We start from the raw sequence: 23,324 nt of genomic DNA on the forward strand, positions 1-23,324 counted from the left end.
AGGGAGGAACAGCCGCATGGCTCTCTGGGACTCGTAGTCTTCAGGCTTCCCAAAACTGGCGCATGCGCACCAGCGTTCTCGTTCCTTGGCTCGCCGGACGCCCCCTGGCGGTGCAGTGCGAACTCGATGGGGGCGGGGCTGCTGGTGCCCGCGGTAGAGCGCCCCTACTGGAAGGCCATTAAGACCACTGCCAGAGAAGCTTGGACCACTCCCACCCCTGATCCTCCAGAGGCCCCCCCCCCCCCCCCCCCCCCCCCCCCCCCGACCATCTGGCTGCCCCCTCCCCCTCCTTCTTCCGTGCTGGGTGGCCTTAATCCAGGGAGGCCAAGCTTGGCGTCCCAGCAGGAGGGAAGAGGATGGAGGGAGCCGACAGCGGGTTAGGGGAACCCGGCGATGCCCACGGTAATGCCCCCTGAACCTGGGGGCCCCGATCCCCCCCGAGCCAAAGGCCACGGACAGGATGCCCCCCAGAAGCCTGACGGGTCACTCCCCCAGGTCCCGGCAGACCCCTCACCCAGAGTTGCACTTGTGCCCCGAGGGACCCCGGGTTCCCCTTGGACGGGCCATCAGCCGCCAGCTTCAGCTCTGGCTCCCCCTGGGTTTTGCCAGATTGGGGGAGGGAGGAGGGCTTCATCCAAAGCCCCTCAGCTGGCCTCGGGAGGCCCTCTCAGGCAGCAGCTTCCTCTCCTTCTTCCCCCTCCAGATGGGGCTCAGGGGCCCAGGGGGCTGGGGCCCGAGTGGGGGCTGGCTCCCGGGCCCCCTCCCGGGGGAGAGAGCCACAGCGGGACGCCAGCAGGGCGCAGAAGGGCCCCTCCCAGCAAACACAAGGGCCTCGGGGCTGCGGGGGTACAGCGCTCCCCCAGGGCCCTCTTCTGTCTGAGCCTCACCAACCCGGTGAGGAGGTTCTGCATCACCATCGTGGAGTGGAAGTATCCTGCCTGCCATTGCCCCCTGCCCACCCTGGTCGCGGGTCCAACCCCCCCCCCCGGACTGGAGATAGGGGCAGGGCCCGGGCTGGGGAGGAGAGAGACGAGGTGACACGGCCCCTCCCTGCCCTGCCGGCTTCCTTGACCTCACACGTCTCAGGCCATTCGACATCCTCATCCTCATGACCATCTTTGCCAACTGCGTGGCCCTCGGGGTCTACGTCCCCTTCCCGGAGGATGACTCCAATGCAGGCAACCACAATCTGGTAAGAGCTCCTGTCTGCCCTCCAAATCCTCAGACAGATTTCCCTGAGTCCCCGGGGGTGGCTCCCATGTGGCAGGGGAGCCCCCACCCCCACCCCACTGGAGTTCTCTAGCCTCCCTCTTCTGTCTGAGCATGTCCCCCGGAGCACAGTGGGAGTCCCTCGGATTCCCGTGGGGCCCCTCGAAGCCTCGGATCTCAGGGGGCCGGTACTTCCCCACCATCACTAGATCTTCTAGATTCTCCTGAGCAAGTGAGAAGCTCCCCCGGTGCCTCTTGGGTGGTCCTGTCCCCCTCCCCCAGCAGTCACACTGTCCCCTCTTCACCCCCAGGAGCAGGTGGAGTACGCATTCCTGGTGATCTTCACCGTGGAGACAGCGCTGAAGATCGTGGCCTATGGGCTGGTACTGCACCCCAACGCCTACATCCGCAACGGCTGGAACCTGCTGGACTTCATCATCGTGGTTGTGGGGTGCGCGGCCCCCCTCCGTCCCGGTGTTTGGCTCTCCCTCAGATCCCGGAGGGACCCGTGGCCTGCTTGGCCCTGTCCCAAGCCTCCCCCCCCACCCCGTGATGGTGGCCAGCCTCCCAGTCCCCCCTGGGCCCCAGAGCACAAGGAAGAGCCAGAGATGACCCCAGCCGGTCCCATCACCCGAGCCATCACTGAGCGGTGCTCCCTTTGCCTCGATGCCCCCGCAGGCTCTTCAGCGTGCTCCTGGAGCAGGGCCCCCCCAGGCCAGGGGATGTGCCCCACACAGCGGGGAAGCCCGGTGGCTTTGACGTGAAGGCCCTGAGGGCGTTCAGAGTCCTTCGGCCCCTCCGACTGGTATCTGGGGTACCCAGTGAGTCGGGGCGGCATAGGAAATAGAAAGGCAGTGGGCGAGGTGGGCAAGGGGGGTGAGGTAGATAAGGGGGTAAGGAGGTGAGGGGGGTGAGGGGGGCGAGGTGGGTGAGGGGGTAAGGAGGTGAGGTAGATAAGGGGGTAAGGAGGTGAGGGGGGTGAGGGGGACGAGGGTGTGAGGGGAGTAAGGAGGTGAGGGGGTGAGGTAGTGAGGGGGAGAGGGAGGCAAGAGAAGAGGTTAGCGTGGACAGGAGTGACAGGTGTTTGGGGCTCGGGCGAGAGGGGCCTGGGCTGGGGAGTGTGCACCACGGCCCTGCACCGGGCCGGAGTTTGGAGCATTGTACCGGGTGATCACTAAGGTTCCACTGGAGAGATGGCCCACACTCTGCCCAGGTCCAAGAGCCTCAGCTCCCCACAAGTGGGCTGGGACTGGCCAGCAGGCAGCCAGCCCGGGGGGTGGGGGGGTGGGGGGGGTGGGGGGTGCCCGGAGAAGACTCAGGCCTGAGGTGCAAAGGGCCAAGCCTCGTCCCCATCCCCCAGGCCTGCACATTGTTCTCAACTCCATCCTGAAGGCCCTGGTCCCGCTCCTGCACATCGCTCTCCTGGTTCTCTTCGTCATCATGATCTACGCCGTCATAGGCCTAGAGCTCTTCCTGGGCCGCATGCATAAGACTTGCTTCTTCCGGGGCTCGGGTAAGTAAGGGGCAAGGTAGAGCTTCCTGACCCCAGCAAGCCCTCCCCTCCTTGCTTCCCCTCTTCTTCTCCCGGCCCTCCCCACCAGAGGCAGCGAGAATTGAGTTTAAATCCAGCCTCGGATGCTTATTAGCCCCCTAACGTCCACTTGCCTCAGTTTCCTCAACTGTGAAAGGGGGACGGCATAATAGTATGTGACCAAAGACGCTGAGCAGGGTTGTGGAAATGAGATTTGGAAGATGCTGCTGGCCCGTGGATGCGCTTACCCTCCCTCTTGTGGACAGACCTCGAGGCCGAGGAGGACCCGTCCCCCTGCGCCACCCCTGGCTCCTCGGGCCGGCAGTGTCTCGCCAACCACACGGAGTGCCGGGGCCGCTGGGCGGGGCCCAACGGGGGGATCACCAACTTTGACAACTTCTTCTTCGCCATGCTGACCGTCTTCCAGTGTGTCACCATGGAGGGCTGGACCGACGTGCTCTACTGGGTACACCACCTGGCCGGGGAGGGGCGCCCATGCCGGGGCTGGGGCCCCCAAGGCGGAGGCAGCTCACCCGCCCCCTCATCCCCCAGATGCAGGACGCCATGGGCTATGAGCTCCCCTGGCTCTACTTCGTCAGCTTGGTCATCTTCGGCTCTTTCTTCGTCCTCAACCTTGTGCTGGGTGTCCTGAGCGGGTGAGCCCCGGGAAAGGTTGGAGGCCTCTGGAGGGCGGCGCCTGAGTGCCCTCCCCCCATTCCTACTGTCTCTGGACGTTCTCAGGGAGTTCTCAAAGGAGCGTGAGAAGGCCAAAGCGCGGGGGGACTTTCAGAAACTTAGGGAGAAGCAGCAGATGGAGGAGGACCTCCGCGGCTACCTGGACTGGCTCACCCAGGCTGAAGAACTGGGCTTCAGGGACCAGGAGCAGGCCGAAGCTGAGGGGGAGACTGAGGCAGAGGCTAAGGAGGACGGCACAGCCTCTGGAAAGGCCCAGCAACGTATGGGGGGAGAGGGAACACGATGGCCCACTGGGAGCCTAGCCCCTGGGGAGTGCCATCACCCACAGGTCACATCCCATTAGACCACCTGGGGTCAGGTCCAGACTGAGACTAGGAGGGTGTGATCCAAGGCCCGACGCAGCAGCGGGAGGGAGGAACCTCAGAGACTGTGTTGTTCCAGTCTGTCTATTGGACAGGTGGGGAAATAAAGGAGGATGCGGGGGGAGCACAGAACCCAAGTTAGGGAAGCCCGGGCGGGGCCTCCAAATGTAGCAGGGACCTGCACCTTTGGTCCCTGGCTTACTCGGACGAGGACCATGAGCCCAGGCACTGACAGCGGATGGTGGGCTGGGGAAGGTCAAAGCCCAGCGGCCCTCCCCACCCATCTCTCCCCCCAGGAATGACTCTGTCTGAGATGATCCACAAGAAACGGAGCCGACTGCAGTGGTTCAGCCACTCGACGAGCAGCCACGGTACAGCTGTGGGGACGGGGGAGGCTCGGGGGCTCGGAGTATGGCCTCTCCCGGTCACACCGTTCCCTTCTTCCTCCGCTTCCAGCCAGTGAAACGGGTTCAATGACTGCAGAGACCGGGGCTGAGGAAGATGAAGAGGCAGGGAACGCCTGTAGCAGAAATCTGTGAGTGCAGCTGGGAGGGCTCGAGGGGCTTGGGCCGATACCCTGGGGACCCTCCCCCGGAAGGCCTCCAGTCCTGGATCTGTCTGATGGAGCTCCCCCCGCTCAGATTGAGCCTAGCCCCTTCCGTTCCGCAGGGCCAAGCTCATGAAGACCAGGATGTGGTAAGTTGGTGAGAAGAGATTCGGGACTGCCTACCGGGCTCTTTCCTGCCGCCCTGCCCCCCCCCCCATCCTGCTGAGGTTCTTGGAGGAGGCAGCCTCCAGCTGAGGAAGATGAGGCTTCGGAGCTAAGGAAGGCCTCGTCCATGCACACGGCAGTGGGAGACGCCGTGCTGGACAGCCGGACTGTGAAACAGGCAGTTGGAGCTGGCCTGGGGGGGCTGGGGGGGCACCGGTTCCTAGGAGAGTGCGGTGGAAAGAAGGAGGTCCAGGATACTCGGGAGGGCGAGGGGCCTATGCCAGCGGGCCGGAGGAGAGGAGATGGGAGCCTGAGCCAGGAAGGAGAGGAAGGGCTGCAATTGTCACAGAGCTTCTGGAGGGAGGGCTTGGCAAGGCCATGGCCACCTTGGCGGAGTGAAGCTGGACACCAGAAGCCTGGTGGGGGGAGAAGTTTGGGGGGGGCTAAGTTTAAGGATGAGCCAGTTCTGGAGTCGGAGGCCCCCAGTCCCACATTTAGTGATGTGGGGAGACCAAGTCGTGGAGCTTCTGCTGAGTTAGATGGCCTTAGATCTGCCACTCTTAGAGGGAGCTGTCCAGGTGGGGGTTCAAGAAACCCCCAAAACCATGGAGAGAGATCCCCCGATCACTGAGCAGAGAAGCTCCAGCCCCTCCCTCCCTCCTTCCTCCCGCCCAGCCGCAGAGTCCGAGGGGCCAACAGGGCACTCAGGGCCCACTGCCGCCACGCTGTGAAATCTGTGGCCTGCTACTGGACCGTGCTGCTGCTGGTCTTTCTGAACACGCTGACCATTGCCTCCGAGCACCACGGGCAGCCCGGCTGGCTCACCCAGATCCAGGGTGAGACCCGCCGGGAGAACCCATTCCCTCGGGAAGCCCTGGGGCCAGTCAGTGGGGGGAGCCCTACCAACACAACCCGGGGACCCCAAACGCTGCTTGCCATATTGGGGTCCTCTGCCCCCCCAGAATACGCAAACAAAGTCCTGCTCTGCTTATTCACGGTGGAGATGTTGCTGAAGCTCTACGGCCTGGGCCCCTCGGCCTACTCGGCCTCCTTCTTCAACCGCTTTGACTGCTTTGTGGTGTGTGGAGGCATCCTGGAGACTGCCCTGGTGGAGGCCGGGGCCATGCAGTCCCTGGGGATCTCGGTCCTGCGCTGCGTGCGCCTCCTGAGGATCTTCAAGGTGACCAGGTCTGTGAAGCCTCCCCGGGGCCCTCCACAGCCAGTCACGTGACTCCGCCCCAGCCGGCCCCCCCAGTCCCGCTGCACCTTGGAGAAAGAGATAGCCGCCGCTCGCCCCCAAAGCCACTAGGTGGCAGTAGGAGAACGGGAAGTGAGGCTCGGTGCTGGCCAGCTCTCCCGAAGCCGCCAGCCGCCGGGCGGACCCAATGAGAGCCAGCATTTATTAAGCGCCCCCCCCTGCCCCGTGTGCCCTGGGGCGAGGACTCTTTCCTCTCCGTAGCCGGCACCCCGGCTGCCTGGAGACTTCACACAGATGCTTCCCCGCACCCCGAGCCTTTACCCATGATGCTGTTCTCTGGGCCTCTCAGCCGCCTTACCCCGGCCCCCCCCACAGAGGGGGGGGGCTAGTGCCCACCCTCCCACTTTGCCCCTGCTGGGAAAGAGGGGCTTGGATTTCTGACAGCCCGTGATCATTCAGCTGATTATTAAGCACTTCCTGTATGCAGCTCCCAGTGCTGAGGGCTCAGGATGCAGGTCCTGCCCCTGAGGAAGATGATGCTCCTGGCAAAGCTTTGGGGGCCAGGATGCACGATGGAAGCTGAGGGGGGCAGGGGAAGGCAGGGTGAGGGGTGAGGGGTGAGGGGTGACGGGTGACAGGAGGGATGCATTTCCCCGCAAGGAGACCGGGGAGCTGTCCAAGCTGAGGGAGGCCGGGACCACACAGGACAGCTCCTGCGGGGCCTCAGAGCCCGGGCCTCGGTTCCGCCCAGGGGTGCCCGGCTTTTGGAACCTGCAGTGGGTCCCTACGCCACATAGGAGGGCCCTTAACCCCCAGGAACTCGGGGGGGCCTCCCCCCCAGCCTGCTCTCCCCTCCCCTAGGCACTGGGCGTCCCTCAGCAACCTGGTGGCCTCCCTCCTCAACTCCATGAAGTCCATTGCCTCGCTGCTTCTGCTCCTCTTCCTCTTCCTTATCATCTTCTCCCTCCTGGGGATGCAGCTCTTTGGGGGCAAGTTCAACTTCGACCAGACCAACACCAAGCGCAGCACCTTCGACACCTTCCCCCAAGCTCTGCTCACCGTCTTCCAGGTCCCTGACCCCCTTCGGCTTCGAGGAGCTGGGGGTCGCCAGGGGAGAGTGTGGAGGACGGCTCGCTAGGGGGGCAGAGGAATGGGGCCCGGGCTCAGGGGCTGGGCTCGGGGGCTGGGCTGGGGCACAGGGCGGGCCCCGGACGCCGGGCCCCCCGCTGATAGCGCCCCGGTCCCGCAGATCCTCACGGGCGAGGACTGGAACGTGGTCATGTACGACGGGATCCTGGCCTACGGGGGCCCCTTCTTCCCAGGGATGCTGGTCTGTGTCTACTTCATCATTCTCTTCATCTGTGGCAACTGTATCCACTGCTTGTGCCCTCGGCCCCCTCCCCACCTCTTGGGCCCCCTCCCCGCCTCTCGGGCCCCTCTCCGCCTCTCGGCCCCCCTCCCCGCCTCTCGGGCCCCTTCCCGCCTCTCGGACCCCTCCCCGCCTCTCGGGCCCCTTCCCGCCTCTCGGCCCCCTCCCCGCCTCTCCTTGCCTCGTTGGGGCCCCTCTCCTTGCCTCGTTGGGGCCCCTCCCCTTCTCTTGGGGCCCCCCACCACTTGGGGCCCCTCTCCCCGTCTCCCGCCGGCTCCTCCCCACTCCCTGCTCAGCCATGGACTCCCGCAGCCTGTCTGAGCCCCTCAGTCCCCTCTGGGCCCTCCCTCACCCCGGGGCTTCCAGCCACCCTTTTGGGGAGGAGGGGAAGAAGGGCCCACAGGAGGGCCCAGGATCCTGAGCTGAACCATCAGACATCCTGCTGAACGTCTTCCTTGCCATTGCCGTGGACAACCTGGCCGGCGGGGATGCCAGCCCTCCCAAGAGCCCGGGAAAGTGAGGATCCCCCCCAGATCTCCCCCACCTTCTGGCAGTCCTCCCCTTCTCAGAATCCTCTCTGCCACTCCATGCCCAGCCGAGGGATGAGACCCGGGGTCCCCACCTCCGCACCTCAGCGGGAGGGGGCATTCTCTCCTGTCCTTGGAACTCCCTTGAAAGCCCAGCCCCACGACCCCTCCCCTCATTTCCCACGTGACCAGGGAGAAGACCGTCGAGCAAGGTGGCAGCCCCCAGGAGAATGGAGTGTTGGTAAGTTTAGCGGGGGCAGAAGTTGGGGGGGGCAGAACTCGGCGGAACCTCAACCTTGTGCTCCTCCCCACCAGGTGCCCTGTGGGGAGGATGAAGAAAAGGAAGATCAGAGTGAGGATGGAGGTAATGGGGAATGGGGGACTCGGGAGGGGGGGGAAGGGTTCCTCTTTTCAAGTTCCCCTTTCTGCCTTCTGGGAAACCGAGGCCTGGCATCTCCTGATGCCGCAGTCTCCCCGATCCAGAGGAGGACTTCGGTTAGATGGTCTCTAAGCAGAGGTGGAATGGGGGAGGGGGGGCGGGGAAGAACGACAGGGTCCTCGTCAGGATCTCTGTAGGAAAATCCCTGGACCCTGAGGTGCCTGTGTGACTCTGGGTAAGTCACTTCATTTCCTTTCAACTTCCTCAGTTTCTTCATCTTGTAAAATGTCACTGGGCTAGATCCCCTCAACAGGCAGGGTATATAAGTACATCCAATCAGGGCACCGATAATAAATCTCGATCTTGTGACCCCCACATTTGGTTCCGTGACCCCGTACGGGGTTGTGACCCACGGTTTCAGAACTGGAGGCCCTCCCAGCTCTCAGCCCATGATCCTTTGCTTGTTCTCTCCCTCCTCATGCCAACCTCACTTTCCTGCTCGGGCCAGGCTCTGGGGAGGAGGAAGAGGAGGATGATCAGGAGGGGATGAATCTAGAGGGCCTACAGGAAGTGGTGCCCAAGGAGAAGGTGGTGCCCATCCCTGATGGCAGTGCCTTCTTCTGCCTCAGTCACACAAACCCGTGAGTGCTCGGGAGCCGGGGTGGGCGCTCGGGGATCAGGGAGCAGAGCTGAAGGCCAAGCCTCAGGAGGGAGGCGGGGGACAAGGGCCCCCGCTGACCCCCGGTCTCTCCTCCCTCACTGGCCCAGGCTGCGGGTGAGTTGCCACGCTCTCATCCACCACCGCGTTTTCACCAACCTCATCCTGGTCTTCATCATCCTGAGTAGCGTCTCCCTGGCTGCCGAGGACCCCATCCGGCTCACTCCTTCCGAAACCACGTGAGGGACAAACCGGGGCGTCTGGCGGGATGGGGAGGAGGACTGGGAGAGAGGAGGAGGGGGGAGAGGGGAGGAGGACTGGGGAGAGAGGAGGAGGGGGGAGAGGGGAGGAGGGGAAGAGGGGAGGAGGGGGAGGAAGGGAGAGAGGGGAGGAGAACTGGGGAGAGGGGAGGAGGGGGAGAGGGGAGGAGGACTGGGGAGAGGGGAGGGGGGGGAGGGGAGGAGGGGGAAGAGGGGAGGAGGACTGGGGAGAGGGGAGGAGGGGGGAGAGGGGAGGAGGGGGAAGAGGGGAGGTGGCGGGAGAGGGGAGGAGGCGGGAGAGGGGAGGAGGCGGGAGGCGGTCCCCTGAGAAGTCAAAGAACACATCTTTTCCAAAAGTAATAGTTTGACTTCCGGAACAGGAGGTGGGATGGGAAAGGGGGGGAGAAAGAGTGGGAGGAAGGCAGAGTGGGAAGCAGAGGCTGCTCTACTCTGAGACCCACTGGAGAAAGTGGGCTACATGGCTCGCCCCACATAGGGCACTGTGCAGAACTTCAGTTCTACATGCTGATCCAGACAGAGAAGGCACAGACAGAGACAGAGACACACAGAGAGACACACACACACACACAGACAACAGAGGCAGAGAGACAGAGACACATAGAGACACACACACACACACACACACAGACAACAGAGGGAGAGAGACAGAGATACAGAGGGAGAGAGACAGAGACAGAGAGAGAGAGAGAGAGAGAGAGAGAGAGAGAGAGAGAGAGAGAGAGAGAGAGAGAGAGAGAAAGGAGAGAGAGAGAGAGAGAGAGAGAGAGAGAGAGAGAGAGAGAGAGAAAGAGAGAGAGAGAAAGGAGAGAGAAAGAGGGAGAGAGGAGAGAGAGAGAGAGAGACATGAAGAGACAGAACTCCAGACCCCTGAGCCTGGGGAGATGACGACCCAGACCCTCAGTTGGGGGATGGGGAAGAGACCAAAAGCTAGAGAGCAGAGCAGAGAAACCCAGAGGGACCAAATCAGGGAGGGGCCCCAGCCGAGGCCCCAGGGGAGTGTGGTGGGAGTGGAGCCCCACAGGTGCAAGCGGCCAGAGGGTCACGTGGGCGCCCTGTGCTCCCCTCAGGTGCTTGGGTACTTTGACTATGCTTTCACCTCCATCTTCACCGTGGAGATCCTGCTCAAGGTAAGCCTCCCAGCCCCCCCCCCCCCCGCAGCCCCCGCCCATGCCACTTGTCTGCCCGTCTGTCTTCTTGGCACTGGGGCTCGGAGCCTGGGCACCCGGGGCTGACCCACGCTGCTCTGCTCTGCCCGCCCTCCCCCAGATGACTGCTTTCGGGGCCTTCCTCCACCAAGGCTCCTTCTGCCGAAACTGGTTCAATCTGCTGGACCTGCTGGTGGTTAGCGTGTCCCTCATCTCCTTTGGCATCCAGTGAGTCCCTCCTAAGCCTTCCACCCCAGCCCGCAAGGAGTCCCATGGGCCCTCTAAGAACCGGGAACCACAGACTCAGGAATATTCCCCCAGGGGCTCTATTGAACCGGAAATCACCAAACCAGGAATGACTAGAACCCAGAGGTTCAAACCCAGCATCCTCTCTGCCCAGCTCTAGACTCTCGGAAGCCAAGACACCCTCGAATTCTGCCCCTGGTCCTCCCACCCCCAGACCCCAGTGAATCCTTCTGAACCGAGGACTCACAGAACTAGAGATCTCCAAACCTAGGCAGGCCCCACCCAAAGCCCAAACTTGGGACCTCCAAGTCAGGTAGCTCCAGCAGGACTCTGGGCCCCTCTGCCAGCCTCTGGTGTCCAGGAAGCCCCCCAAAAGCCTCTGTGACCAGGCTCCCTGAACGTGGGAGCCCCGGAGCCAGACAACCAGCCGTCCCAAACCCCAGAGCTCCCAGGGAGGAGGAGGCTGACTCTGACTCTGGCCCCCCAGTTCCAGCGCCATCTCCGTGGTCAAGATCCTGCGGGTACTGCGGGTGCTCCGGCCCCTGCGGGCCATCAATCGGGCCAAGGGCCTCAAGGTGACTGAATTTGTCCAGAATCTCCCCGGCTCGGGGCGGAGGTCAGAGTACGGGGCGCCTTTGCCAGTCCCGGGCACTGCTCTTGTGTCCCCAGCACGTGGTCCAATGCGTCTTCGTGGCCATTCGCACCATTGGCAACATCCTGATCGTGACCAGCCTGCTCCAGTTCATGTTCGCCTGCATCGGGGTCCAGCTGTTCAAGGTAGGGAGTCCCTGGGCCAGCAGGAGCCGAAGTGCACGCGGGGCCCGCACTGGCCAAGGCCCGCTCAATGGTCACCGCATCTCCACAGGGCAAACTGTACAGCTGCACAGATGAAGCCAAACACACACCCACAGAGTGCAAGTGAGCGCCCCGAAATCTCCCTCCAGCTCCCCTCTGCCCCCACCGTGTTCCTCGGAGGCCTTCCTCCCTGGGAGCGCCCCCCAATTCCTTTGGTGTGCGAGCCCCCATTCCTCCCCAAATCCTCTTTCTTCTCCCCACCAAGAGGCACCTTCCTCGTGTACCCCGATGGAGATGTGGCCCACCCGGCCATGAAGGAGCGTGTCTGGCAGAACAGCGACTTCAACTTTGACAACGTTCTGTCGGCCATGATGGCGCTGTTCACCGTGTCCACCTTTGAAGGCTGGCCTTCGTGAGCTCCACTCCTGCATACGCTCGTGGGGTGGGCTGGAAGGAGAGGGCTCCCCGCTCCAGGGCGCCCACCTGCCCAGCCAGTCTCCCAGCCTTTCTCGTCCTTGGACCCCCCCCACACACACCCACACACCCCCACCCCCACCCACCCACACCCACACACCCACACACCCCACCCCCACCCCCACCCCTTCAAGAAACTTTGTTAGGACCTTTAGTTCCGGGTCTGGGTTCCTCGCAACTAAAACTCTTAGGCCAGTTGCTTCCCTTCCCTGGGACACTTCCCAAGTCTGTGGCCACGTGCCTCCCTTGCCCCATCTTTCTTGGTCTCCTCCACCCCCCCCCAGGTTGCTCTACAAGGCGATCGATGCCCACGCAGAGGATGAGGGCCCCATCTACAACTACCGGCTGGAAATCTCCATCTTCTTCATCGTCTACATCATCATCATCGCCTTCTTCATGATGAACATCTTTGTGGGCTTTGTCATCATCACCTTCCGAGCCCAAGGCGAGCAAGAGTACAAGAATTGTGAGCTCGACAAGAACCAGGTCCCAGCCTTCCCCCTCACTGCAGCGTCTCCCCCCGGCCCCGGCTCCCTGTCTGCCCCCGGCACAGTGCACCGCCCCCCCCCCCCCCCCCCCCCCCCGCTGACAGCCACCATCTCCGTTACAGCGCCAATGTGTGGAATATGCCTTGAAAGCCCAGCCTCTGCGACGCTACATTCCCAAGAACAGGCACCAACACCGTGTCTGGGCGACTGTCAACTCCCCTGCTTTCGAGTACCTCATGTTCCTGCTCATCCTACTCAACACCATTGCTCTGGCTATGCAGGTCAGTCAGCGGCCAGGCCCCCGCTTCTGTCCCTCCTGCCTCGGCGGGCCTCCCCTCTCCGGGTGCAGCGGAGGGGCTTAGAGCCAGTGGTCTGTAATTGGGTCAGACAAGGCCTGTCACCCAGGCTCTTCCTCTCCAAAGTAAGGGACGTTGTACTGGATGCGACCCTAAGCCCCAGCCCACCCTGTAGCCTCTGCCCTCCTCTCGTCCTCGTCTCTCACTGGCCCCAATGTTCTCTGTTCAGCACTACGAACAGACAGCTCCCTTCAATTATGCCATGGATATCCTCAACATGGTCTTCACGGGCCTGTTCACCGTGGAGATGTTGCTCAAGATCATTGCCTTCAATCCCAAGGTTGGCAGGGTACCCACCCCCATGCGCCTTCCTGGGGGGGACCAGGATGGGCCCAGCTACTCGGGACTCAGAGTTTAGAGGGGCAAGGAAGGAGCTTAGAGATGCAGACGCACCATTTAGTGAAAGAGGGCAATGGCAGCCTAGCGTGGGCTTAGCATGCGACCGAGGTCAGCGCAGCATGCTGGGGAAAAGGCCCAGGAGAAGGCCCTCGTTTGCCTGGCTCTGGGTGCAAGGCTATTTCCGCTAGCATTCGGGACTCTCAGCATGGAGGTGTCCCGCCGGTTCCCCTGGATTTCTCACATTGGTCCCGCTCCCCTCAGAATTACTTCTATGATGCGTGGAACACTTTTGACGCCCTGATCGTGGTGGGCAGCGTGGTGGACATCGCAGTCACTGAGGTCAATGTGAGGATACTGCCCCCCCACCCCAGCTTCCCTGGTGCTTTTGCCCCCTTTTCCTGGCCTCAAAATGTCCCGCCCCCATTGCCCTCGGAGCAGTCTCCTCCATCCATGGTTTTGTCCACGTTCCCCGACTTCTGTCCTTTCTTCATTCGCTCTGTGTGTTCTTTTCTTTGTGCCCTCCACTCTCTCCTCTGTCTTCTCTGCTGATTCTCCATCGTTTCCTTTTCGGCCCCTCTATTCCCTCCATTGTCCCCAACGCCACCTACTCCTTCCTGTGCATTGACCTCCATTTCCCCCCACGGGAAAGGCCCGAGCCTGCATCTTCCTCGTCTCCGTCGTTCCCTCATCTCCATCGCCTCTTCCGTCATTCGTTGATCTCTTCCGTTTTCTCCCTTTTTTCTGTTTCTGTCATAATCTCCACCATCATCTCCATCATTTCTTCCGCCTTCTCCTCCACCATCTCCATCACCCCCAGAATGGAGGTCTTCTGGGTGAGGTAACTTGATTGGTTCACCATCTGCCTCTTCCTTTTTCCCCACTGGTGTCTCTGAGATGGCTCCGTTCCCTCCCTGGTCCCCCAGAGGATTCCCCAGTCCCAGGATCTGTGTGGGCAGAAGTTTGGGGAAGGTGGCTGGGTATGGGAGTGAGGGGACCTGGGAGTGAGGGGATCTAGGAGCGGCGCTGCCCAGGGGCGGGGGAGGCCATCAGTGTTGGGATGGATCTCCATTGCAGAGCTCAGAGGATAGCTCGCGGATCTCCATCACCTTCTTCCGCCTCTTCCGCGTCATGAGGCTGGTCAAGCTTCTCAGTAAGGGGGAAGGGATCCGTACTCTCCTGTGGACCTTTATCAAGTCTTTCCAGGTAAGGTCCGGCAGGGAAAGGCCGGGGAATTCTCCACGTCTTCCGGGCTTATCCCAGATTGCAACTCTTCCAACTCCCAGCATTCTTCCTGGGCCCTTCCCTTCCTGCCCAAAGCTCCAAGTCCTCACACTAGTCCAGCTTCTCAGGCCTGCAGTTCCCAGAATTCTCCCCAAGAGTAACTAGGGTGCTGTTGTCCCTGGATGGAAAGAGAAGCTGAGAGCACTTGCACCCCTCTAAGGAAGGAGCAGAGGAGAGTTAGGAAGAGGCTGGGGAAGAGGCAGAGAGGCTGGCCAGAAGGTGACCCCCAAACTGCTCCCCACCTCCTAGCAGGCGTTGGGGCTTCTAGGGTGCCCAGAGTAAAGAAGCGCTGTCCTTGGTACCTGCCTCCGCAGGAGTCCTAATGGAGAGGGCAGCTTCTTCCCGAGAGGAGGGGAGGGGGAGGGGAGAGGTGGGGTCCCTCATGTCTACTGGGCTCAGTATCCGGTGCTGACCCTCTGTCCATGGCTCTCTGTGTGTCCGTGTGTCTGTCTGCCACCGGCCCCAAGGCTCTCCCTTACGTAGCCCTGCTGATCGCCATGATCTTCTTCATTTACGCAGTCATTGGCATGCAGGTGAGGCTCCGAAGGCTGGGGCAGGGAGGGGCTGCCGGCTCCCCTCAGGGCACCCCGTCATCCTCTTAGCTCTTCTTTCAGATGTTCGGAAAAGTGGCCCTCCAGGATGGGACCCAGATCAACCGGAACAACAACTTCCAGACCTTCCCCCAGGCGGTGCTCCTCCTGTTCCGGTGAGGAGCCCCGTTTGGAGCCCCGGGGCCCTGGGATTTGGGGGGATCTCCCGGCGGAGAGCAGCCCCTCACCCTTTCGGAGGCCTGGTGCCCCCCGCTAAAGCCGAGGGGGGGCAGGTTCTATGGTCTCAGAGGCCCTTCCCGGCTCCGCCATTCCATGATCCCCTTGGGGCCGCTTTAGCTGACATCTCTGTAAGAGATTGGACCTTTAGAACTCTTGACACCATTTGGAAACTCAGGCGGAGTGGGTCTGAAAGGCTGGCACTGTTAGGGAAACAGGACACTAGCGAGAGCTCCTGTGTGACCCGAGCCGGCCTGTCCCTCTGGCGGGCTCAGTTTCCCCGGGGGTTGGACCCCAGCTCAGCTCGGAGCACTCCGATTTAAGAACTCGCGTGGGGCAGGTCTCAGGAGCTGCCAGTACTTGCCAACGGGGACTCTGGAGCGGCCCCTTTCTCTGCACTTCCGGCTCCCCGTGTCTGCCAGACAATGGCGGGCACCTGGACGCTGGCTCTCTGAAGCCGGTTTTGTCCCCTGCCCTAAGTGCCTGTGTTCTCCTGGGGGCCGCGGCCCAGGTGTGCCACCGGGGAGGCCTGGCAGGAGATCATGCTGGCCAGCCTGCCAGGGAAGCGCTGCGACCCCGAGTCGGACTTCGGGCCCGGGGAGGAGTTCACCTGCGGGAGTAATTTTGCCATTGTCTATTTCATCAGCTTCTTCATGCTCTGTGCATTCCTGGTAAGCCCTGGGGAGGGGACCGAGAGCAGGTCCCTGCGGCCCCCCACCCCCACCCCGCCAAGTCCCGTGGCAGAGCTGCAGGAGGTTCACACTCTGTGGAAAGGAGGCTGTGGCTTCCAGCCGGGGGTGGGGGTGGGGAAGTGGTCCAAAGCAAGGGAAAAGTGGGAAGGACCGGCTCGGGAAGCGTGCTCCGGCACTCGTGGCGGCACCGCGGGCGGGCCTCGGGGGGAGGCTCCTCATCGGCCAGACAGAGTCGGCGTGCCCATAGCCCCTTCTGTCCAGCTTCGAGGTTCCCGGATTTGAAAGCTCTGCCCGAGCCACCAAGTGCTAGCCTCTGCCCCCTCGAAGCCTTGGTTCCTGGGTCTTCACCTTCTACAAACTGAAGCGATTTGCGCCTCATTCGCGGTCGGAGTCCAGAAACTGATGCTCTTAGAGGTTGCCAGTGTTGGCGGAGGACCTTCTCCCTGGGGGGGGGGGGCTTCCGCTCCCCCTAAGCTTCCTTGGGGCCCTGGTTCTCCAGGAGCCCCACCCCTAACTCGATTTCTCCCCTCCCCTCGGGGCAGATCATCAATTTATTCGTGGCCGTCATCATGGACAACTTCGATTACTTGACACGGGACTGGTCCATCCTCGGCCCCCACCACCTGGACGAATTCAAGAGGGTCTGGTCTGAGTACGACCCCGGGGCCAAGTATGAGTCCATCCCCTAACCTGGCAGTGCCCCCAGCCCAGGCCCGCTCCTCCCGGATCTTTCCCAGATCCCTCCCGGATCCCTCCTGGATCTCTCCCAGACCCCTGAGGCGCATGGCCACCAAAACCTGCCTCAGCCTCACCCCAGAAGTTAGATTGTCCGGGAGGCACGGGGGGCTCCAGGACCTAAGAGGCTCTGCTCTCTTCTCTCTGGGCTAACCAGGGGCCACATCAAGCATCTGGACGTCGTGGCCTTGCTCCGGCGCATCCAGCCTCCTTTGGGGTTTGGGAAGCTCTGCCCTCACCGTGTGGCCTGCAAGGTCTGTCCCCCAGAATAGCCCGGGGAAGCATCCCTGATCCCCTAGATTCCCCTAGAGCCTCCAAAGTCCCCTCACCCCGAGACCCCTAAAGACATTTCCGAGAGCTCTCGGCCCCCCCCAAAACGCTCCATGCCCAGAGAATCCAGTCTGGGGCCCAGCTGCCAGATTCAGCCCATGGCCGTGTCATACCCATGTCTCCCCCTTGCACTGTGCACCTGCATGCGAGTGTGACACAAGCTCTTGGCCTTTGCAGCGACTGGTGGCCATGAACATGCCCTTGAATGCGGATGGGACGGTGACCTTTAATGCCACCCTCTTTGCCCTCGTCCGGACATCTCTGAGGATTAAGACCGAGGGTAGGAGGGCATCCGGGAAGGAACGGATGGGGCCCAGCTAACCAAGTGGAGTGACCCGCCGGTCTAGGGAAGGCCCCCCTCTCACCCTCTTCCTTGCCGCACCCAGGGAACCTGGAAAGGGCCAATCAGGAACTCCGGGTCGTCATTCGCAAGATCTGGAAGCACACCAAGCCCAAACTGTTGAATGAGCTCATCCCACCGCCCGAAGGTCAAATGGCTCCCAGCTGCCCCCCCTCAGTCACTCCAGCCCTATCTACCATCCGTGGGGGGTACTGGGGGATTTTAGACAAGTCCCCTCCCCTCCTAGGGCTCCCTTTCCCTGTTTTACAAGAAGGACCAGGGAGGAACTATGATTGCTAAGCACTCCAGCCAGGTCTCAAGATGAGTCTTGACTGTACCTCCTGCCCTTTTCCCATGCTCTCCCCTCCATCACCCCCGCCCCAAGGGGGCCGCAGGGGGGCAGCTCTGTGTTTCCCCTCCCTGACATCTGCCTACTTGTTTGCTGGGCCACAGAGGAGGAAGTGACTGTCGGGAAGTTTTACGCCACGTTCTTGATCCAGGATTATTTCCGAAAGTTCCGGCGTCGCAAAGAGAAGGGCCTCCTAGGGGCCGAGGACTTGCCCAGCAACTCGTCTGCCCTCCAGGTCTGTGAGCATGTGGGGAGGGAGCGAGCCCAAGCCCGGACCTTTGCTGGACGCCAACCCGGCGTCCCACTCCCATTTCACGCCATCGTAATGTGGGACTAGGGGAACGGGAAGGAAGAGGCTAGACCCAGGGGACAGCGAGACCCAGGAAGCAGGCCCAATGGGGCAAGGGAAGGTCATGAAGTGGGTGCCCCCTCCCGGGTTTCCCCACCTTTAGGTTGGCCTGAAGACGCTGCAGGACCTGGGCCCAGAGATCCGCCAGGCCCTTACGTGTGACCTGGAAGAAGAAGCGGAGGACGCCAACCTCAGGGAGGAGCTGGACAGGGTGAGTGATTGCCTCTGAGCTCAAGGACCCACTGGCCAACTCTGGAGGCTAGAGCAAGTCCCCTCACCGCTCTGGGTCTCACATGCAAAATGGGAGGACCGGGCTCAATCACCTTAAAGCCAAACCTCCTGGCTGTGACTAGTGCCCACAGGATGCCCCGGAAGCTCCCTTGCTGACCTGCCCCGATTCCGCCACTTCTGTGTCTCTCACAATGCTCGTTGAGGAGGAGAGGGAAGCGGTGAGAAGACCTCCTGGAGCCCAGTCTCCCAGGTATTGGGTGGAAGGGGCATCGGGAAGGCCAAGGGATGAGCTTTTTACCTGCCGGCCCTTGGGTTGCCTTTGGAAGCTTCCCCGAGGGGCATGGGGCTGGGGCTTCTTCCAGGGCTGGGCGACCAAGAAGAAGGACTACGACGGCTGGTGCCGATAGGGTGCTCAGAGGCTTGCAGGGCACTTTTCTACGTATGATTCCATTTCATCCTCCCACCAACCCTGAGTGGCGGGGACTAGCATCGTCTCCCCATTGCAGACGGGCAACCTGGGGTGTACAAAGACAGATGCTTGCCCTGGGTCCCACAAATAGGAACTGTCTGAGGCCGGATTGGAACTCAGGTCACTCGGGTCTTTGTGCCTCCAGGCCCGGGGTTCTAGCCATTGTGGTGCTCCTTAGCTGCACCTAGCTTAATGAACGAGTGAATGAGTGAAGGGTGAAGGAGCTGATGGAAAGCATCGATTAAGCACTCGGTGTGTGAGACAAGATCAGAGAAGCAAGACTGGTCTCGACAGCACCATCAGCTTCTTGGCCCGTGTGACTTAGCCGCCCTTTTTGAATCCAGTTATATCGAGGCTTACTTTTGGGTTTTCGCTCAGCAAACATGTAGTGAATTGAATCGCCATGTGATGAATAGGAAACCATCATAATTAGAAAAATCGTGGCATCTCGCTCAGGGCACAAGGCCAAATGTAGCGATTCCATGCTGGGCAGATTCCGTGACGTCGGTTGAGCCGATCGGCGACAAGATGGGTCCACGGCCCAGTGACACCCGAGGTGTCGGCACCCAAGCAAACAGGGGAAAGCGGCCCCTCCAAGTCGGGGGCCGTTTTTAAAAACCAAATGAAACCAGAGCAGCCCCTGAGTCCAGCTGCACACCTCTGCAGAGTGATGGTTCTGCTCCCCACGCTCAGGCGGTTGGTGGTGGGCCGTTCCCCTGCTTCTGAGTCCATCTGTCCTACATTGGAGTTATGGAGGAGCTCCTGTCTCGGTTCCTGCTCAAAAGTGGCCCTTTCCTTGGTGTAGCTACCACAGAGCCCAGATTTAGGGAGATGGGGGAAGGGGGAGGAGCGGGGAAGGCCGGGGTGGAACTCCCGTCTCCCGAATATCTCCCTCCTCTGTTGGCAGTGTTTCCCCTCTGTCAGAAGAGCCGCCCTCAGGACCTAAGGGCTTGGCAGAGCAAGAGGAAGAGGAGGATCACTCCCCTAGCCAGAACAGGTAAAAATGATTTCGGGGAGCCTGTTGAGCCCCCCCCTTTACAAAGGCAGTCCTTCTACTTCTGATCTCCTCCTCGACTCTCCAGCAGACAAGCACATCTAAACGAGCCCACCGAGAGGCCCCATCACATCCTCCTCCCACCGCCTCCTCGTCCTCCTCGGGAACCCCTCGGGCAGCCGGGCAAGCCACCGGGCCCACGTCCTCGTCGTCGCCGCCTTCTGCCCCCAACGCCTGCCAGTGAGAGCCCCGCTGGGGGAGGGCCGAAAGGGGTCTGGGGGGGCGGGCCATGGGCATCGGGGCACCAGGGGAGAGGACCCGTCTCAGAGGGCAGGGGTCGCTGACCCTCTGCCCCCTGGCCTCTGTCAGCCCGGAAGCCCTCTTTCACCATCCAGTGCATGCAGCGCCAACGGAGCTGCGATGACTTCCCAATCCCTGGAACCTATCAACGTGGGGGACCTTCTAGCCGCCACCAGGCCCAGGTGAGGGGGAGCCTGGGGCCCAGGGAGCAGGGATGAGCTCGATCAGCCAACTGCCGGCCAAGCCTTCTACCTCTGGGGCCTTTTTCTCCTTTCTTCAGGGTTCCTGGGCCACCCCTCCTCAGCGGGGTCACCTGCTCTATGCACCCCTGCTCCTGGTGGAGGAGGGCAGGCTCCAGGGGGATTATGCCGAAGGGGGGTCCCGGGGCCCACTGCACACCTACGCCCGCCTGCACGTGCCCAGCACCCACATAGCACCTGGCCCAGGGAAGAGGGGCAGTGCTGACAGCCTGGTGGAAGCTGTAAGTCTGACTGGGCTGAGGGGAGGGAGGAGAAAGGGACCGTGCTATCCTAGCCCTGGACGTGTGGACCCCTGTCAGGCGGTTCTTAAAGTAGTCCCCTGCCTTCCTCCCTTTCCCCTCCCCTCCCCTCCCCAGACCTGCCCTAACTTAGCTCCCCCCTGGGCTCTGACGTTTCTTCTGGACTCCCCGGCCTGGCCGTCCCGAACTCTCGTCTCCTCCGTCCCCTCGTCAGTGCTAAAATGCCCCGTCCCCCTTGCCTTCCCTCGGCCACGGATTGCTCGTCCGTAGGTGCTGATCTCTGAGGGCCTGGGCCTTTTTGCCCGTGACCCTCGCTTCGTGGCCCTGACGAAGCAGGAGATCGCCGACGCCTGCCGGCTGACCCTGGATGAGATGGACAGTGCTGCCTGTGACCTGCTGGCCCTGGGGACCACTGGGGCCCCCCCTGCCCAGCCCCAAATGTGGGGTCCCATGGGCAGTGACGAAGACGAGGAGGCCCTCAGGGCCACGCAGGGGGAGGAGGAAGAACTGGCAGATGAGATGGTCTGCATCCCGGTCCCGTAGGAGGCATCTCCTTCTGGGTCCCAAGAGCCCTGGAGAAGCCTCCGAGGCCATCTCCTTTATTTGGCGCGAGATGAGGAAAAGGCAGGGAAGCCCAGTAGAGACAGAGCCCAAGCTATCAGGATCCATAAAGAGCTAAAGCTGGAGATCCCCAAAATATGTCAGTCCCAAGAGGCATGGCCCCCCGGCAGAGCCCCCCAACACTGACCTCTGCACTCAGCACATCAGCAGGGTCTGTGAGAGACTTCAAGAGATCAAAGAGCCCCCCGAGAGGTACTGGCTCTTCCAAAGAGTCAACGGGGAAGGGAAAGAGAGAAGGGGAGGGAGGGAGAGAACCAGGAGACTCTATCGTCTTGGGCAGATGATTTCATTGCCCGGAGCCTTTTCTAGCAGAGAGGGAGGGGGTGGGGGTGGGGGAGTCTGAACTTGCCTGTGCCCTCCCCATATGCTCCCCAGGAGGACCCTGCTCCCAGAATGCTGAGGGAGCATTTAGAGGGAAAGGGCAGGAGCTGTCACAGTCCAGAACAGTAGGAGTAGCAGTCACCCTCCGAGTCCTGCAAGGAAAAGGCGCCACATCTCCAAATCCCAGATGAGAAGGGCCCCGCCCCCTCTGTGGGAGTCTTAAACTGATCCCACGGATATTGTGGACCTGCCTGGGCCAGGTCCCCCCTCCTGGAGGGTGGGGGAGGCAAGGATGTGAACCAGAGCCGGGGGCTTTCTCCGGGAGTCTTCCTTGCCCCGGCCCTCATGCCAAAGCCGGAAGTCTCCCAAGGGGCTCATGGGCGGCAGACGAAGAAAATGTGGAGGAGTGCTTAAATAGCCCCACTCATGAGAGCGGCCTCTGAAGAGGCGAGGACAGAATGTGAGACCCGGAGACTCTCGAGGAGCCCTCAAAAGAGGTCTGAAGAGCTCTGAAGTGTCTCCAAGAGTGACAGAAAAGCCCTGGAAAAAAGGCCTGGAGAGCCCCCAAGTGCCCTCAAGACCTCAAGTCCCCGAGAGTGCTTAAGACGCCTGAGAGCACCCTCGAGAGCACTCCAAAGGCCATTTGCATCTGAGAGAGGCTTCAGAGACCCTGATTGTCTGCAATGTCCCCGCAGGCTCCTCCCGGCGCCCATAGGAACATCCAGAGTTTTGCCACAAGAGATACAAGACCCAATGGCTCAGGCTTTGCCACTGAAGGTGGGCCTAATGAAGACCAAATCCGGGGCCACGTGGGTGGAGAACGCCCCCCCTGTCTCCTTAGCCTACCTTTGGTCCTGGAGCAAATACGCTCATCCGACTACAGTCAGCTGGACTAGTGAGGGTCTGAGGCCACTCTGAACTCGGGTCTTCCTGCTCGGGCCCATCTTTGCATCCACTGAACCCCCTGTAGGCTTCCTGAAAGAAAGAGCTGCTCTTAGTTTTAGCGCATTTGGCTTGCCTTCGCCTGAACTAGGTGTGGGCAGCTATAGCTAAAGAGGGCCAGGCTACCCTCACCTGGGAGAGCTTTGGACACGAGGCACCATTCAAGCCGCAGCTGAGCTGTCTGGGCTGCCCCGAAGGGCCAGTGTACCAAAAGAGGCCGGAACAAGGCACTGGAACAGGAGGCCTGGGTAGAAACACCAAGGAGCCAAAGAGCCGCTGCAGCGTGCCCGGTGAGGAGGAGACCACACGAGAGCAGGTCAATGGACTCCCCGGAAGGTTTGGCTGTGAGGGGTACCCGCCGGCCCCCTCTGCCCGTTGGCTATCTGTGGGAGCGTACCCCCTGGGTTGGGGGATGGGAAGATGTTCTATTGCAAAAATTCTGTTATTTCACAAAATGCTCTGGCCTGGGTGCTACCTAGGGCTGGGAGCCTGAGCACACATTCTAGGAGCCAGAGCCCCACAGAGGACCATGAAGCAGGGGAGGGGGGTGGCAAGCACATGTGTATTGTACTAGAATAGTGCAAAAGGCTAGGTATTGTGGCAGAACAAAGGTCATCCTGGAGGAGGTGAGCTCAGGTACAACGGCTCCACGTGCTATCTCGAGGGTCCAGAAGGGATGGTGACAGCTCAGTTGGGGTCTGGGTGTGATGGAATCATAAGAGAATCCCATCCAGACAGTGAGAGTTACATAGATGAAGAGAGAGGGAAACCGGGAGACGTGGAGGGAAGGGAAGATAGGCAGAATTTTATTTTTTTCCAATGTCACGTAAAACATTTTTTTTTCCATTTTCTTTTTTAAATTTGAGTTCTAAAAGCTTTCCCTCCATGTCTCCCAGCCTTCTCCCCTAAGGCCAGCGATCTGATACAGGTCATACAAGTGCAGTCAGGAAAAACCCATTTCCATATTAGTCATGTTGTAAAGACCAAAGAGAAAAATAAAGTTTTAAAAAGTCCGTCTCGATCTGCATTTGGAGTCCATGAGTTCTTTCTCTGGAGGGGCACAGCATTTTATTTCAGATTGTCTCCGATCTCCAGATTGCCAAGAACAGCTAAGACGTTCACTGGATGTCCCGTGGCTGACGTTCTCCTGCTTCTCCTTTGCGTCGGCTCGTAGGAGTCTTCCCCGATTCTCCTGAAACCATCCTGTTCCTCATTTCTTATAGCATATAGTACTATATACATATTTAGATTTAGATTAGCGTATTCCCTCACAATCCTATACCACAACTTATCCAACCGTTCCCTACTTAATAGAGTTCTCTTCTTCGGTGGGTTTTCG

General features: G+C 61.1%; 1 protein-coding gene across 1 annotated transcript; it reads left to right on the plus strand.

Annotated features, from left to right (window-relative positions):
• The first annotated feature begins 62 nt into the window (after positions 1–62).
• On the plus strand, positions 63–23,012 carry CACNA1F (calcium voltage-gated channel subunit alpha1 F). The gene is given in 48 exon segments (XM_074277632.1): positions 63–153; positions 704–929; positions 1,087–1,192; positions 1,521–1,660; positions 1,888–2,030; positions 2,570–2,722; positions 3,007–3,206; positions 3,293–3,396; positions 3,482–3,696; positions 4,095–4,177; positions 4,209–4,333; positions 4,468–4,494; positions 5,186–5,346; positions 5,473–5,698; positions 6,570–6,777; positions 6,958–7,078; positions 7,512–7,593; positions 7,797–7,845; positions 7,920–7,968; positions 8,492–8,624; positions 8,752–8,858; positions 8,861–8,880; positions 9,990–10,049; positions 10,189–10,295; positions 10,801–10,888; positions 10,983–11,090; positions 11,179–11,231; positions 11,374–11,520; positions 11,867–12,068; positions 12,193–12,351; positions 12,596–12,706; positions 13,027–13,110; positions 13,840–13,968; positions 14,514–14,579; positions 14,661–14,752; positions 15,325–15,484; positions 16,048–16,175; positions 16,398–16,494; positions 16,748–16,850; positions 16,957–17,058; positions 17,364–17,494; positions 17,712–17,819; positions 17,962–18,089; positions 19,216–19,305; positions 19,391–19,542; positions 19,672–19,784; positions 19,883–20,083; positions 20,372–23,012. Coding segments are annotated over 48 exon segments (5,961 nt in total). The 3' UTR covers positions 20,645–23,012.
• The last annotated feature ends 312 nt before the right edge of the window (positions 23,013–23,324 follow it).

This window comes from Sminthopsis crassicaudata, chromosome X (assembly GCF_048593235.1).
Source record: "Sminthopsis crassicaudata isolate SCR6 chromosome X, ASM4859323v1, whole genome shotgun sequence".
NCBI classification, from domain to species: domain Eukaryota; kingdom Metazoa; phylum Chordata; class Mammalia; order Dasyuromorphia; family Dasyuridae; genus Sminthopsis; species Sminthopsis crassicaudata.